At 47.9% G+C, this 14,215-nt stretch overlaps 1 protein-coding gene across 1 annotated transcript; it reads right to left on the bottom strand.

The window, feature by feature from the left end:
- Positions 1-356: 356 nt before the first annotated feature.
- LOC126535655 (uncharacterized) lies at positions 357-4,405 on the bottom strand. Its single transcript, XM_050182458.3, has 2 exons — positions 3,267-4,405; positions 357-463 (listed from the first exon to the last, which is right to left on the bottom strand). Exons 1-2 carry the CDS (start codon positions 4,189-4,191, stop codon positions 357-359), a joined length of 1,032 nt encoding a protein of 343 aa, XP_050038415.1. The 5' UTR covers positions 4,192-4,405.
- Positions 4,406-14,215: the final 9,810 nt, after the last annotated feature.

Below are 14,215 nucleotides of genomic sequence, written 5' to 3'. Positions count from 1 at the left end.
GAGGAGTTTGTCTGCTTGTTCGCGCAAAGAAAAAGGAAGCGGGCGTGCTTTACAAAACACCGGCGTACAACCCGGTTGTAAAACAATTTGCGCTACGACATTCCTTCCCACTTAGATTGAGTCCGCACTTCACTTCCTAAAGTCCTCATGCCTAAACCTATCCGGCGGACGTCGCGCACGGCCGCTTCGTCGAGGCATAACTTCGGGCTTGCTTGGAACTTCTGTGCTCTGCTCTGCTGGGGATGTGTCCTTGTGTGAAGTCGTTGTTGCCGTAATCGGAGGGTCGGTTGAAGCCTGAGGAGTTGGACTCTGCATAGAGTCGCGTAATGCAGATTCCGCGGGTTCTGCGGCAGCCATCAGGAGTCTTGTAGGGATGACGACGGGATCGGTATCTGGCGGTTGTTGCGGCTCAGCCAGGCGCCTTGTGTCGGGAAGTAGCTGCAATGGTTCAGCTGAGACAGGTCTCGCAAAGGAGTGACGCAAATGGTCAGCATGCACAAAGCGCACTTCACCCGCCACATTCACAAGATATGTCACTGGGCTTACAATCTGAGTAACTACGCCGTCTTCCCAAGCCACATTTTCACCACGAACGCATTTAACAAACACTTTGTCACTCACTAAGAATCCGCGTTCAGTACCCCGGTGCTTATCTTTCTGCCGCTTGCTGTTCAGCTGTTTGTTGAGCATATCTTGCTTAAAATCGGGTTTGAGGAATGACAACTTGGTCTTAGGTTGCCTCTTTAAGAAGAGCTGCGCAGGAGTGCTGCCTGTCACACTATGTGGCGTGTTCCGATAGCTCATCAAAAAGCTGTCTAACCCGGCTTGCACCGATTCTCGGTTTTGCGAGACATCTGATAACAGCTGTTTCAGCAATGCGCGCTTCGTTGTTTGGACTAGACGTTCGGTTGCCCCGTTCGAAATTGGGTGATAGGGCGGCGTTCTTGTATGTTTTATGTTATTCTTAGCCAAGAAGTCTTCGAACTCTTGTGATACGAATTGCGGCCCATTATCACTCACAATTTCGTCGGGAAATCCGTACGCCGCGAAGACGCTTCGAAGTTTGGAAATCATTTGTCTTGTGACGGTTGAGGTCATTAGCCATACTTCAATCCACTTAGAATAGGCGTCCACTAAGACTAGAAAGTTAAGCTGTCCTTTCATGGCAAAGTCAACATGCAGCCTTTGCCAAACCTTGGACGGATAAGGCCAAGGGTGTAGTGGTACAGGCTGCGCGGCAGGTTGCACGACTTGGCAAACCCGACAGGTTCGTACGTAATCTTCTACTGCTTTATCGAGACCTGGCCACCAAATGAAGCCTCTAGCCAGCATTTTCATCCTTGAGGTGCCTGGGTGGTCCTCATGTAGCAAGGACAACACAGCCGGTTGTAATGCCTCGGGCACGATTACCCTTGTGCCCCACGTGACACAACCTTGCTCGAGTGATAGCTCTAGACGTCTAACGTAGTATGGCTGGAGATCATTAGGCACTTCTGAAGGCCAACCATACCGCGTGTACTCGACCACTCTGCACAGTTTGCCATCCCGTGCAGTGGCCTTAGCTACGTCAGAAGAGTTCAACGGAGTGCTTTCGAACACGGAAAAACATTCCGAACTCTCAGATTTGGGACAAGACGGTAGAGGTAGACGAGACAGAGCATCAGCCACTTCGATTTCAGCCCCTTTGCGGTGCTTAAGCGTATACCGGTACGCGGACATTATCAAGGACCATCTTTGCAATCTCGCAGCTGCTTGCGACGGTGTCGCTTTGTTTTGTCCCAAGATGCTTACGAGTGGCTGATGGTCTGTGTACAACACAAACTGTCTACCGAAAAGAAACTTGTGGAACTTTTGAAGCCCAAAGATAAGCGCTAGGGCCTCTCTTTCACATTGTGCATAATTTTTCTCAGCTGACGTCAGAGTTCGTGAAGCAAAGGCTATCGGACGCTCTTCTCCGTCCGGTAGCACGTGAAAAATTACAGCTCCAACGCCGTACGCAGACGCGTCACATTGCAACCCAAGCGGCTTGCGTGCGTCGTAGTAGGTAAGAGCATGGCTGTTTACAAGCAGATGCTTAGTCGCTTTAAAAGCATTACTACACTGCTCCGTCCACAGCCATCGTTCTCCCTTCCGTAACAATCGGTACATTGGTTCTGCTATAGATGACACATTCTTCATAAATTTGCTGTAAAAATTGAGCAGCCCTAAGTATGCTCTTAATTCGGTTACATTTGTTGGCTCAGGAGCGTGCAGGATTGCCTTCACTTTCTCTTCTGTCGGGTAGATGCCATCGGCGCTGACCATGTGCCCAAGGTAAGAGACAGAATCTTGGAAAAACTTACATTTTTCCAGCTTTAACGTTATGTTATGCTCCGAAAGCTTGCCTAGCACCCGCTCGAGCGTTTTTTGGCAATCGTCCACGTCCTGGCCTGCAATTATGACATCATCAATATAGCAACCAACATTCGGAATACCATGCAAAACCTTATCCATCATGCACTGGAACAAAGCAGGGGCACTGGCTATTCCATAAGGAAGTCTGTTATATTGATAGAGCCCCTTGTGCGTGTTAACCGTCAGAACATGTCTTGATTCTGGGCTCAGTACCACTTGTTGGTATGCCGATGACAAATCTAGGACACAAAATACTTTGCCTCCACACAGTGCTGTGAACAATTCCTCTGGTTGTGGTAGTGGGTAGTGGTCTATTTTAAGTACGGGATTTACAGTGATCTTGTAATCACCACAAAGGCGTATTTGATCGCCTTGTTTCTTTGGGACCAGAACCAGTGGAGTTGCCCAATCGCTTTTACTCACAGGCGTGATTACGCCTTGGCTTTCTAGCTCAGCGAGGAGTTTGTCTGCTTGTTCGCGCAAAGAAAAAGGAAGCGGGCGTGCTTTACAAAACACCGGCGTACAACCCGGTTGTAAAACAATTTGCGCCTCGAAGTTCCCGATAGCACCCAGCGATTGCGAAAACACGTTTGGAAACTTTGCGCGAATCTTATCTACTCTGTCTTCGCTGCGCACACTGCAAAGCGATTTCCAATTCAGCCGAAGCTTGTTAAGCCAGGTTCTTCCCAGCAATACAGGTAACTCGCGTTCGCGGTTTTTCACAACAACGATTGGTAAAACTGCACTCTGCCCGTCATAGGTCGCGGTTACATTGCATTGCCCTATAACATCCATTTTCTCGCCTGTGTACGTCTTTAGAACAACCCGAGTAGGTTCACAATGCACATGCGCAAACTTCTCTTTGTACACACTTTCAGGTACAACTGTCACTGCGGCCCCCGTGTCCACCTGCATTGGCACTTTCTGGCCCTCCACATTTACAGTCACCACATAACCGTTCTTCACAGATGTGTAGACTGTGCAGTTGTACAGAGTGTGCTCTTCTTCGTCTGACGATTCCAGTACTGCATGTGCCTTCAGCTCACTTTTGCTCGTTCGACACATGTTTTGAAGGTATCCAACTTTTGAACATAGTCTGCACGAGTAGTTTTGATACCAGCACTGTTCTGGCGCGTGTGTCTTGCCACAGTGGTAACATTTTTGTTTCTTGGTCTTGTCTCGCGCCGAGCTTTTACCCTTCGCTTGGTCACGGTCGCTGCGCTGATGCTCGTTAGTTTTCATTTTCACTGCGTTTATGCTCTCTGCGCGGCTTCCTGCTTGTATTGCGGCTGTTTGTTTCGCGGCCAATTCGCTGTCAAGAGCTATTTTACATGCCCTTTCAAACGTGAGTGCGTCAGCCGTGAACAACGCCTTCTGCGTTTCTTCACTTCGGATCCCAGCTACCAATCTATCGCGTAGCGCGTCCAGGAGAAATGGCCCGAAGTTACATTTGCGGGCTAGGTGCTTCAACTCTACTACGAAGTCTTCGACACTTTCGTGGTCAAGTTGCACTCGGCGGTTGAATTTGCACCTTTCTGCAATTACAGACGTCTTCGGGTTGTAGTGGCTTTGCAAGAGCTCTTTTACTTCCGCGAAGGTCTTATCTCCTGGTAGCAATGGAACGACCAAGTTTTTGAGAATTTCATATGCTTCTGCACCAATTACTGTCAAGAAAACGGACAGTTTCTTCGCTTCCGCTATCTCGTTTGCCCTGACGTAATGCTCAAATCGTTCGACATAAGATTCGAAGTTCTGAACCTTAGGGTCGTACTCGTCTAGTCTGCCGAGCCGAGACATGGCTTGGTAGGAGAAGTAAATGTGTTACTTGTTTGGATTCCGGATCTCTTGCTAGCCTATGGTAGCGACGCCTCCAGTAGTAGCGTGGCCTCGTTGAGCCGCCGCATCTTCGTTGATGGCGTCCAGTAGGCCAGGTCACGGTGATCCCATCCTCGTCGCCAGATGAACTAACGCAGAAGAGCGACAACGGTCCAGGAGCAGAAAGGCAACTGTCTTTATTGCCAAGAACGGCTTGTTCTTATACAGAAAACCCTATGACGTTACAGGGTCATGTGGCGTCACTATCTCAGACCATAGTTAGATATCACAAGACGTCACACACGAAGCTTGCGCTACGACACTCACGATATCGCTTTTTCAATTAACAATGGTAACCAGGTTGACTGCATATTTTTGGATTTTCAAAAAGCTTTTGATTCTGTCGCGCATAATTTATTATTACTGAAACTGTCTACCCTCAAAGTTACACCATGCTGAAATGGCTCGAAGCGTACCTCGTTGGTAGAAAGCAACGTGTTATTCATGAAGGCACAAGTTCATCTGATATTGCAGTTTTATCGGCTGTTGCCCAGGGATCAGTTTTGGGCCCTCTTCTTTTTTTAATATTTATCAATGATATAGTTGACCGGAGTTCCAGTCGTGTCAGATTGTATGCTGACGATTGTTGCATTTACCGTGACGTCACATGTATAAGCGACTCTTATGAATTGCAAAGCGACCTCGACTCTGTCTTGACATGGTGCAAAACATGGAACATGACATTAAATTTTGCAAAATGTAAAGTTCTGCAATTTACAAATAAAAGGAATCCATTACCTACCCAGTACTATTTAGGTGACAGAAACTTACAATTTGTTAAGAATTACAAGTACTTGGGTGTTATCTTAGCAAACAACCTTTCTTGGAACGACCACGTAAACCATATTGCTGCCAAAGCTAGCCGTGTGTTAAACTTTCTAAAACGCAATTTCAAGCAGGCACCTGCTGATTTGAAGGAGACACTCTACTTGACAAACATGCGTCCCAAATTAGAATATGGTTGTGCGACTTGGGACCCTGAAACAAAAACACTCATCAGCGAACTTGAACGAATTCAAAAACGAGCAGCAAAATCTGTGTGCGCAAAATATGATTTCACGGAAAGCAGCTCTCAGATGTGCAAAAATTTGGGCTGGCCTCTATTGCAAGACAGACGCAAATACCGTAGACTTAAGCTTTTTTACAATATTTTTATAGGCGCAACCGGTTTGTCTAAAGATTCATGCATGAAAGCTCCCACCTACGTATCCTCCCGTTTAGATCATTATTTAAAGGTTCAAGAATACCAGTGCCGTATAAATGTCCTTAAAAACTCATTTTTTCCCAGAACAGTGCGTGACTGGAATAAATTGCCAGAAGAGGTTGTCTTAGCCTCGCAATTTTCTTTTGAAAATGCTCTGTCACGCGTTTTGTTGAATTAACTTTTGTTGATCAAATTTTTTTGTGCTGTGTTACTGTGCGTTTTCGAATTAATTGTATACGCTTCTTCATATGACAATATTTACGTCTTTCTTGCTTTCATGATTCTTTTGTTATCAATTTGGTCAGTATTGGAATGCTTTGTATTTTTTTTTGTTATTTACACAGTTTCATCTGCATGACGATGTATGTTTTGCAACTGTATCCCCCCTACAAAAATGCCCTCAACGGGTGCTGTAGGTACCTGAATAAATAAATAATAAATGACAACTTCACTAGTGTGCCCTTCATCACATTCGGGACACATGTATTTATTCCAGTCTAGGTTATAATTAGGCTCTAAACGATTAATTTCGCTTTCGAGGCATCATTACATACAGTACCACAGTCCACATATTTACAACACCTCAAATGAGTTTAGCAATGAAAATACAAAGCATTCGTGCAACTATTTACACAGAAACAGCTGCCATATTCTGCAGAGCTTTTCTCTTCTTTGCCTTAGCATTGGCACCCAATATTCTGTCATTGATCCCGCAGAAACGGGGACGCATAATTTTTCGGCCCCGATTTGTAATTGCTCCAGCTAATGGGCACGCAGCACTTATTAGGCATATCCTGGCATGAACGTAATCCACGTTCCGCGGCAATGAAGGCTTGCCGGACACCCAACCGCAATTGCAGCACAAAGCGCAGAGACTACATGCACAGTTCACGTCCAGAAACAAAAGTGAGCTCGGAAGAACGTCGCAGCATGCCAGGAATTTTCTAACCCCGAAGATATCCAAGGAGCGGCAGGGTTACCGGAACTAATCGAATTGTTATCGCCGTCGTCGCCCACTCGGTCTTCCGCGTCTCATTTTCAACACAGGTGAGCCGTTCGGAGCTTCGTAGCACGCTGCACGGAACATCTATGTGGGCCTCTTTTGCGTGACATAGCTCAAGGGGAGAGGGTACTGCCAGAAGGCCTTAAGTTCTCTAGAGGGTGAACGTATAAGGGGTTCCAGCAAGTACTGACGTGAGCACAAGTAAAAAGAAACGGACAGGACAATGCTGGCTCAGGGTGGTTTGCCTTCAAAAAAGCAACGACTTCGCGGGAGCTGCCAAATTGCGGCAAATGAGGCACCTAGCTGACACGGTGACAGAAGTGTGCTGGAACGACATTCGCGAGAATTTTCCGAAGAAACCTCAGAAAAAACATGACCATGTGGGTGTCATGTACTTGCAAGGGACTGAAGTACCAGATGAAGTTGACAGGCTTCTTAGTAAAGGTCCGAAGTTCAGCTTGGTGCCGCAGGTCACCGGACCTCCGCTTCTGGCTACCGTTTATAAAATAGCGGAAAAAGCCCCAATGGAGGAAAAGGACAGGGCACTTTCTGAAGGAGTTGACTGTCTGGTGAAGTGGCCGGAAAACAGAGGGGACGTGACGACAAAATTCTCAGACATGTCGTTCAGCACTTCAACGGCGGGGAGCTGAGCCTGGTACAGTCCGACAAAGAAGGTGGGCCTGTCGTGCTTCCAAAGGTTCTTTTTCAAGAAAAAGCAGTCCTTGCCATTGAGAAGAATTTTCGGCCAGTGGATGTGTCGCCCAAAAGTCGACGGCTGTAGCAATAAAACTCCTCAAAAAACTGAACCTTGGGGCCTTAGAAAAAGCCGTAAAACTAAGAAAGCAAGATATGTTACGTGCGTTTTTTGCAGCTAAGACGCACAAGCCAGATACAGTAAAATACCACTTGAACGAACTTCATTTAAACGAAGTATTCAGTTGTACGAACTTTTTTTAAAACCCCCACCGTCGCGCAATTGAACTCCATGCAAACGCCCTTCAGTTTAACGAAATTCAGTGCAGTGCGCATTTCACTTCTACGAACAGTTTCCGAGGCGCCATGCCATGTCTCCCAAGTCATACTGAGCACTTCAACAAGTATACACCGTCCTTTTTGCCACGCTTTCAACAAGTATAAACCGTCCTTTTTGCCACGCTTTTTTACGTTGAGAACCGCGCCGACCACGCGCCATTACTGCGTCACCGCTTACCGCCGCCATTTGGCGGTTTAGCTTTGAACTGGATTGGCTACCTAAGCCGTAGCCAGCCGAAACCATTGCTGTTTTTTTCACGTTTAGTGCGTTTAGTTGGCTCCACAGCCATAGCTAGCCAGAGCCAGAGCCAGCCACAGCTTCAGCCGTGCTAGGCCTATTCGTCCTGGCCTCAAGGAAGTGTGCGCGTGCTAGTTAACCATGAGCGGCAAACGAAAGCGCCTGACACTCGACGAAAAACGGGACATTTTACGTAGGCTGGACTCCGGGCAGCGTCAACTTGACATTGCAAAGGCATTTGGGATCCCTGCATCGTCACTGTCTACGTTTAAGAGCCAGCGCCAAGCAATCGCGGCCGCATCGGAAAGTGCGCAGCTCGGCCCCTCCCGCAAAAGACTGTGCACTGGATATTTCATGAAAGTCGACGACGCTGTTGCCACATGGGTAAAGGATTTACGATCCAGGATCATTCCAGTTTCAGGACCCATGATTCAAGAGAAGGCCATGGAATTCGCCGCGTTTTTCGACGTCAGTGGATTTGATGCAAGCATTGGATGGTTGCATCGCTTTCGGACGCGCTACGGAATCGTATGGAAACAAGTCTGCGGTGAAGCCAGCAGTGCGGACACCGCTGCTGCAAGCACATGGCGGGAAGAAAAACTACTCGACGTCATCAGAGACTATAGCCCGGACGATTTATACAAAGCGGACGAGACCGGGGTATTTTACCAACTGCTCCCGAACAAAACCATGTGCTACAAAGACGACACGTGCAAACGTGGAAAGCACTCGAAGGTCAGGATCACAGCATTGTTTTGCTGCAACGCATCGGGTACCCATAAGATGAAACCTTTAATCATCGGTCGCTACGCCCGCCCAAGGTGCTTTAAAGGGCTTGCATCGCTCCCATGCGATTACGCCCACAACTCAACGGCTTGGATGTCGCGTGATGTGTTCGCAAAGTGGATCGTGGGCGTGACGACGATATGGTGAGAAAGAATCGCATGATTTTGTTAATTTTGGACAATTGCTCAGCACACTTAGTGGAAGCACGTCTCAGTAACATCAGAGTCTAGTTTCTGCCGCCCAACTGCACGTCAATCCTGCAGCCTCTTGATCTAGGCATCATAAAGAATGTAAAAGTACACTACAGGAAGCGGCTTGTGCAGCGCATCCTGGTAAATTTAAGAATGCAGAAGCCTGACGCAGTTAATGTGCGGCAGGCAGCAGAAATGCTCACAGGAGCTTGGTGGAGTCTGAAACCAGCAACGATAGTGAATTGCTGGCAAAAAGCAGGTCTTCATGCAGCAAACTGGACTGCTGTGGACACCAATCTCGAAGCAGAGGACCATGGCACTGATGAAGAGAACAGTGAGCCAGGTGGGTGGCCGGAATTGTCAGAAAGGCTAGGTGCAGATAGCCCTTTGTCTTTTGAGGAGTATGCCGCCTGTGACACCATGTTGGAGACATGCGCTGCACTCACTACGGAAGATATTGTAGCAAGTACATTACCTGAAGAAGGCGAAGACAAGGAAGATTCTACCAGTGACGACGAAGCGCCAAATATATCTGCCAAAGAGGCACTAAGCGCCCTGGAAAAAGTTAAAGCCTTTGCTGCCCAGCAGCCTACTGTGCCAGAGAAGGTTCTCGAGTGCTTACACACAGTGACTCAGTTCACAACTGCTGCAGTGCTAAGTGCTAAAGTGCAGCAGAAGATCACAGTGTTGTTTGCAAAGTGCTAATTAGCGGAACTTGAGCAGAGTGACGAATAAATGCGTTGATAAACAATTTGACCACCAGTTCTTTTGTTTTTAGATAACGGCAACAAGCTGTCACACGCTTGCTTATTTAAGTTTAGTGAACTTTCACTTTAACAAACTTTTCCCTGGGGTCCCTTGAAGTTCGTTCAAGTGAAGTTTCACTGTATCCCGTTTCGCGCTATCGTCACAGAAGGAGGCTCATGGCAGATAGTGGTCCTTCAGCGTACGTTGAAAACTCCGGATACTTCATATCTTTTTGGCGTCTAGAGCTCCTTGGAAGTTGCGGACTGGTTAAAGTCAAGTGAGATTTGTGCTAATGATGCGATGTCTAGATATTGAGGAACTGTTCTATTCTATCCCACACGATGACTTGTGTACAGCTGTATGGGATCTGATTGAAAAAAGAGGGGAAGAACCTTTTATGAATTCATCCGCTTTGTCACTTGAGTCTTTTATGGAACTTTTCACGTTTTACCTGTCAACCACTGCAGCGTCCTTTAACAAGGATGTCTTCATTCAGAGAAAGGGCATTTGCATTGTATCTAAGGTCGCTCTTGTACTGTGTCACATCTCTTTCTCCAAGTTTGACAGTAATGTAATTCACAGGCTGCAGGACAAACGTATCGTGCGAATTTTTAGTTATGTGGATGATTTTTTGGTGCTTTTAAGGTAAAATTCCGGTGATAACCTTGAATCAAATGCGATAAGGATTTTAACATGTTTCGAGGAGTCCTCCCGGGACCTCAGGTTCACGTTCGAACTTTGCAGCGAAAACTTGATCAGATTTCTTGTCTTGGAAATTAAATTTAAAAGTGAGAGTCATGTGTGTTAGCGTTATTGCCCTAGATCGAAAAAATCGCTCCTCCCATACGAATCATCGCCCACTCCAAATTAGTAATACGTGGCATAATTTCCTTGTGCTTGACGAATGCTCTTAACAAGAGTTGCATCCACTCATTGCAGGAGAGTTTGGAAGCCCAGAAGGCGAGGGTAATGTCGGCAGGGTACCCGGTCTCACTTTTGATGGCTGTGGCTGAATCTGTGTTTAGAAAATTGACAAGAAACCCCTGGAAACCGCGGACGACAGCGAATGTTCAAAAAGAAAGAAAGGTCGTAGTGATGCCGTATTTGCAGGCGTGTGTCATAATCTTAAGAGGGTGGCCACTAGGAATGGCGTCACACTAGTGTTTTCGGCGCCGAGCAAACTGGTTGGGCTGTGCAAAAGCATTACAGGAGAGAAGAAAGATGCGACTAGTGGCTGTGGAGAAAGCACACCACTTTTTTTTTCACAAAAATCGTGCATCTTCGGTTGTGGATCGCATACCTCTCTCATGCGGACTGTCCTATATTGGCCAGACAGGTCGTTGCATTAATGACCGCATGCTTGAGCATTGCTATTTGCTACCTACAGGTACAGAAGGGAACTTGCCATTGGATTGCAAAAAAGCCCGATTGCCGACCAGTTTTTGATATTGTATCAATCGTGGGGAGAGAGCGCAGTAAACTAGAAAGGAAAATAAGCGAAGCGTTCCACATCATAAAGATGGGCGCGCATACATGTAAGAGTGAACCTTCGGTCCATATCAATGACAAAGAACTTCAATTTTTAAATTTATCATGTTAGTTCAAGCGTTGTTGCCCTTGTCGGGAAGGTGTGTGACTTGGCTTTTGTGTACGTGTATATCTTTTGTTGATATTTGACTGTAAACCTTGTTATTGTTCTTGGGTGTATGCGCATGCCTGGCGGAGATTTGTGGATTGTATTCCCAATAAACTTCAATTGTAAGTCCAGCGTTGTCCTGTCCGTTACCTTTTACTGGTGCTCGCGTCCGTACTTGCTGGAACCCCATATGCGTTCACCATGCACCAACTGGCCCGGCAAACCACACTACTAATCTCTAGAGGGTGTTGGCTGTACCCGGTTTGGCTCGAAACCGGATGTGACGTGTGGTCAAGGAGGTACCCCTTGCCCCTAGATAGGACGTGACGTTCATTTGAAGGACCACCAGTCGTTTAAGCGCAGGCGCGAGTAAGAGCGGGCGCGAGAGTGAAAATCTGGTGGCTTTGGCATCTTGAATAGGTACTCTCCCTAGGTACTACGGAGGAGGTTTCTTAGCGCGTGTTGTAGGCATTTGTTCCTAGGCGTGCCGACATTGGTGAGTGGGTTCGAGTTTGTATACTCTCAGACGCTGGCTGCCGGCGCGGTAAAGTAGGTGAAGCTGCGTGCCAAGTCAGTCGTGGCGGATCGTAACTTTCTCGCGCCTTACGGCGATGTACCTTGTAAATATCATCACAGGTGTTTCTGTGGGAGCAGTAGCGACCGTAGTAGAGCTCGGGCTGCATATATTGAAAATCTGGAAGGCAGAACGCCTTAGCAACCGCGGTTGAACGCAAGTGGCTGAAACGCCGGTGACAATGACTGACCCAGCACCAGCGCTGCACCCGCGAGAAAGTCTGTCCGACATACCTTCAGACGCCAAGTTCTGACTGGTGTTGCAGAAGTCGCGGGGTGTGGTAGTGCTGAAAATAGCGTCACAAGTTGGCGGCTGGACGTAACTACATTTATTCGGTCGTGTTTTTTACTAATTATAACAACGTGCCATTATTTCGCATTATTGGCGGCACCTCCAGGACACCAAAATGGCAAGGGGGCACCAAAGCTAGAACCCGGACTGGTCCGCCGTCATTTGGGGCTCGCTGAGGCCTGCGCGTGCCAGGGGTGTATAAGGTCTATCGCGGACAGCCAATCTTTTATGCGAATACCCCCTGGCACGCTTTGGCCTCCGCGGCCCCAACTCACGGGCTGCCCTGCTTCCAGCTTTGATCCCGCCGCTACCCCTTGGGTGCACCTGAGATCCTGTACCACCTGGTTTACTATAATCTCAGGTGCTCTCTTGAGGCATCCGTTTGCCGGTTACGTGTGCCATCCTGGAAAAGTGCTTGCAAAAAAATCCAATCTATCGTCGTGACGAGAAAAGCGTCCCGCGACTTATACAACACCAGTTACAACCTTGCCCCTTCAGACACAGCGATCACCTAATTGGGCGTCCGTGCCCACTGCAAAAAAATCCAATCTATCGTCGTGACGAGAAAAGCGTCCCGCGACTTATACAACACCAGTTACAACCTTGCCCCTTCAGACACAGCGATCACCTAATTGGGCGTCCGTGCCCACTGCCTCACCGCGCGGGCACCGCGCGGATACCCAGTGGCAGAGCATAAAGAAACTTGACCGCACACCTGAATGCTGGCGTGTCTACGGGACAAACACATACAACACGCGCTAAGAAACCTCCTCCGTAGTGCCTAGGCAGATTCTATATTCAAGGAGCAAAAGCCCCAAGATTTTCTCTCTCGAGCCTGCTATTACTCGCGCCTGCGCACAAACGACTGGCAATCCCTCAAATGAACGTCTCGTCTAGAACGGCGCTCAAATAGCTAGGGAATTATTCCTCGGGAATGTCTGCCATGTCCCCAATCCCTTTGTGCCTAGAAGCATCCGCTGGCGAACAGGCTCGCACGTTGTGCGAGAGCGTCCGGGCACGGGACGCCACCGATTTCATTTAGGGACGACATTGACCGCAGGACCGCCGACCCACGAAAGGTTGCGACCTCAAGGTACGTCTGCCGAAACTGCAACTTGTGACATGAAGGGGCGCGGCTTATGCATTCTAATTTTTCAAATTTTAGGCCTTGGTCCTTCAGCTGTAGCGTGACCTGGGCCCTGCCATTTCACTTTCAAGATATTTAAGCCGCTTGGACCCTGAAAATGTTGACGAAGATGGTGAGTTGGAAAACCATCGCTTATTAACGGTGCCCATTCATGCGCATGCGACCCGTACCGTTCTTGCGGCGTGCGATTGAAGCAGACACTTCATGGCCCGCATTGTTATGTTCCGCAACACTGAATCACCCGCCGTGGTCGCTCAGTGGCTATGGTGTTAGGCTGCTGAGCATGAGGTCGCGGGATCGAATCCCGGTCACGGCGGCCGCATTTCGATGGGGGCGAAATGCGAAGACAACCGTGTACTTAGATTTAGATGCACGTTAAAGAACCCCAGGAGGTCGAAATTTCCGGAGTCCTCCACTACGGCGTGCCTCATAATCAGAAAGTGGATCAGAACGGCAAGTTGGGCCAGTTGATTGGGATTCATGGTAAGGGTTGTAACAGCGTACCCAAGACGAGGACAACAGAAGGAACAGCGCAGTGTCGTCGTTTTGTTCCTTCTGTTGTCCTCGCCTTGGGTGCGCTGTGACAACCCTTACCATGAATCAGAAAGTGGTTTTGGCACGTAAAACCCCATAATCAAAAAAAAACACATCGAATCGTTGCGAGCTAACACGCTTTCAATCTTCCCAGTGCTAGCGCATCTGGGGAGGTATTCTGTAAGAGTCCACCTGGTGGACATGTCCATTTCGTCTTCTGCTGAAGTGCTGATTGGCTGTGGCGCCTCGCTGCTGCGGATGCGCAGCCCAGCCCAGCCAATCAGAACTTCAACAGCAGACGAAATGGACCTGACCAATAGCTGGACTCTTACAGAATATCTCCCCTGGTCTTTATGTGAACGCAAGTAATCAGGTGATAGAGAAATAATCAGGTGATAGAGAAATGTGCGGAATATAACCAACCATTATATATAGCTTTCATTGATTATGAGAAAGCGTTTGATTCAGTCGAAACCTCAGCAGTCATGGTGGCATTGCGGAATCAGGGTGTAGACGAGCCGTACGTAAAAATACTGAAAGATATCTATAGCGGCTCCACAGCC

Source organism: Dermacentor andersoni, chromosome 7, assembly GCF_023375885.2.
Source record: "Dermacentor andersoni chromosome 7, qqDerAnde1_hic_scaffold, whole genome shotgun sequence".
NCBI classification, from domain to species: Eukaryota; Metazoa; Arthropoda; class Arachnida; order Ixodida; family Ixodidae; genus Dermacentor; species Dermacentor andersoni.
Note: the sequence above shows the minus strand (reverse complement) of the source record. Positions and strands in the feature narration are given on the sequence as shown.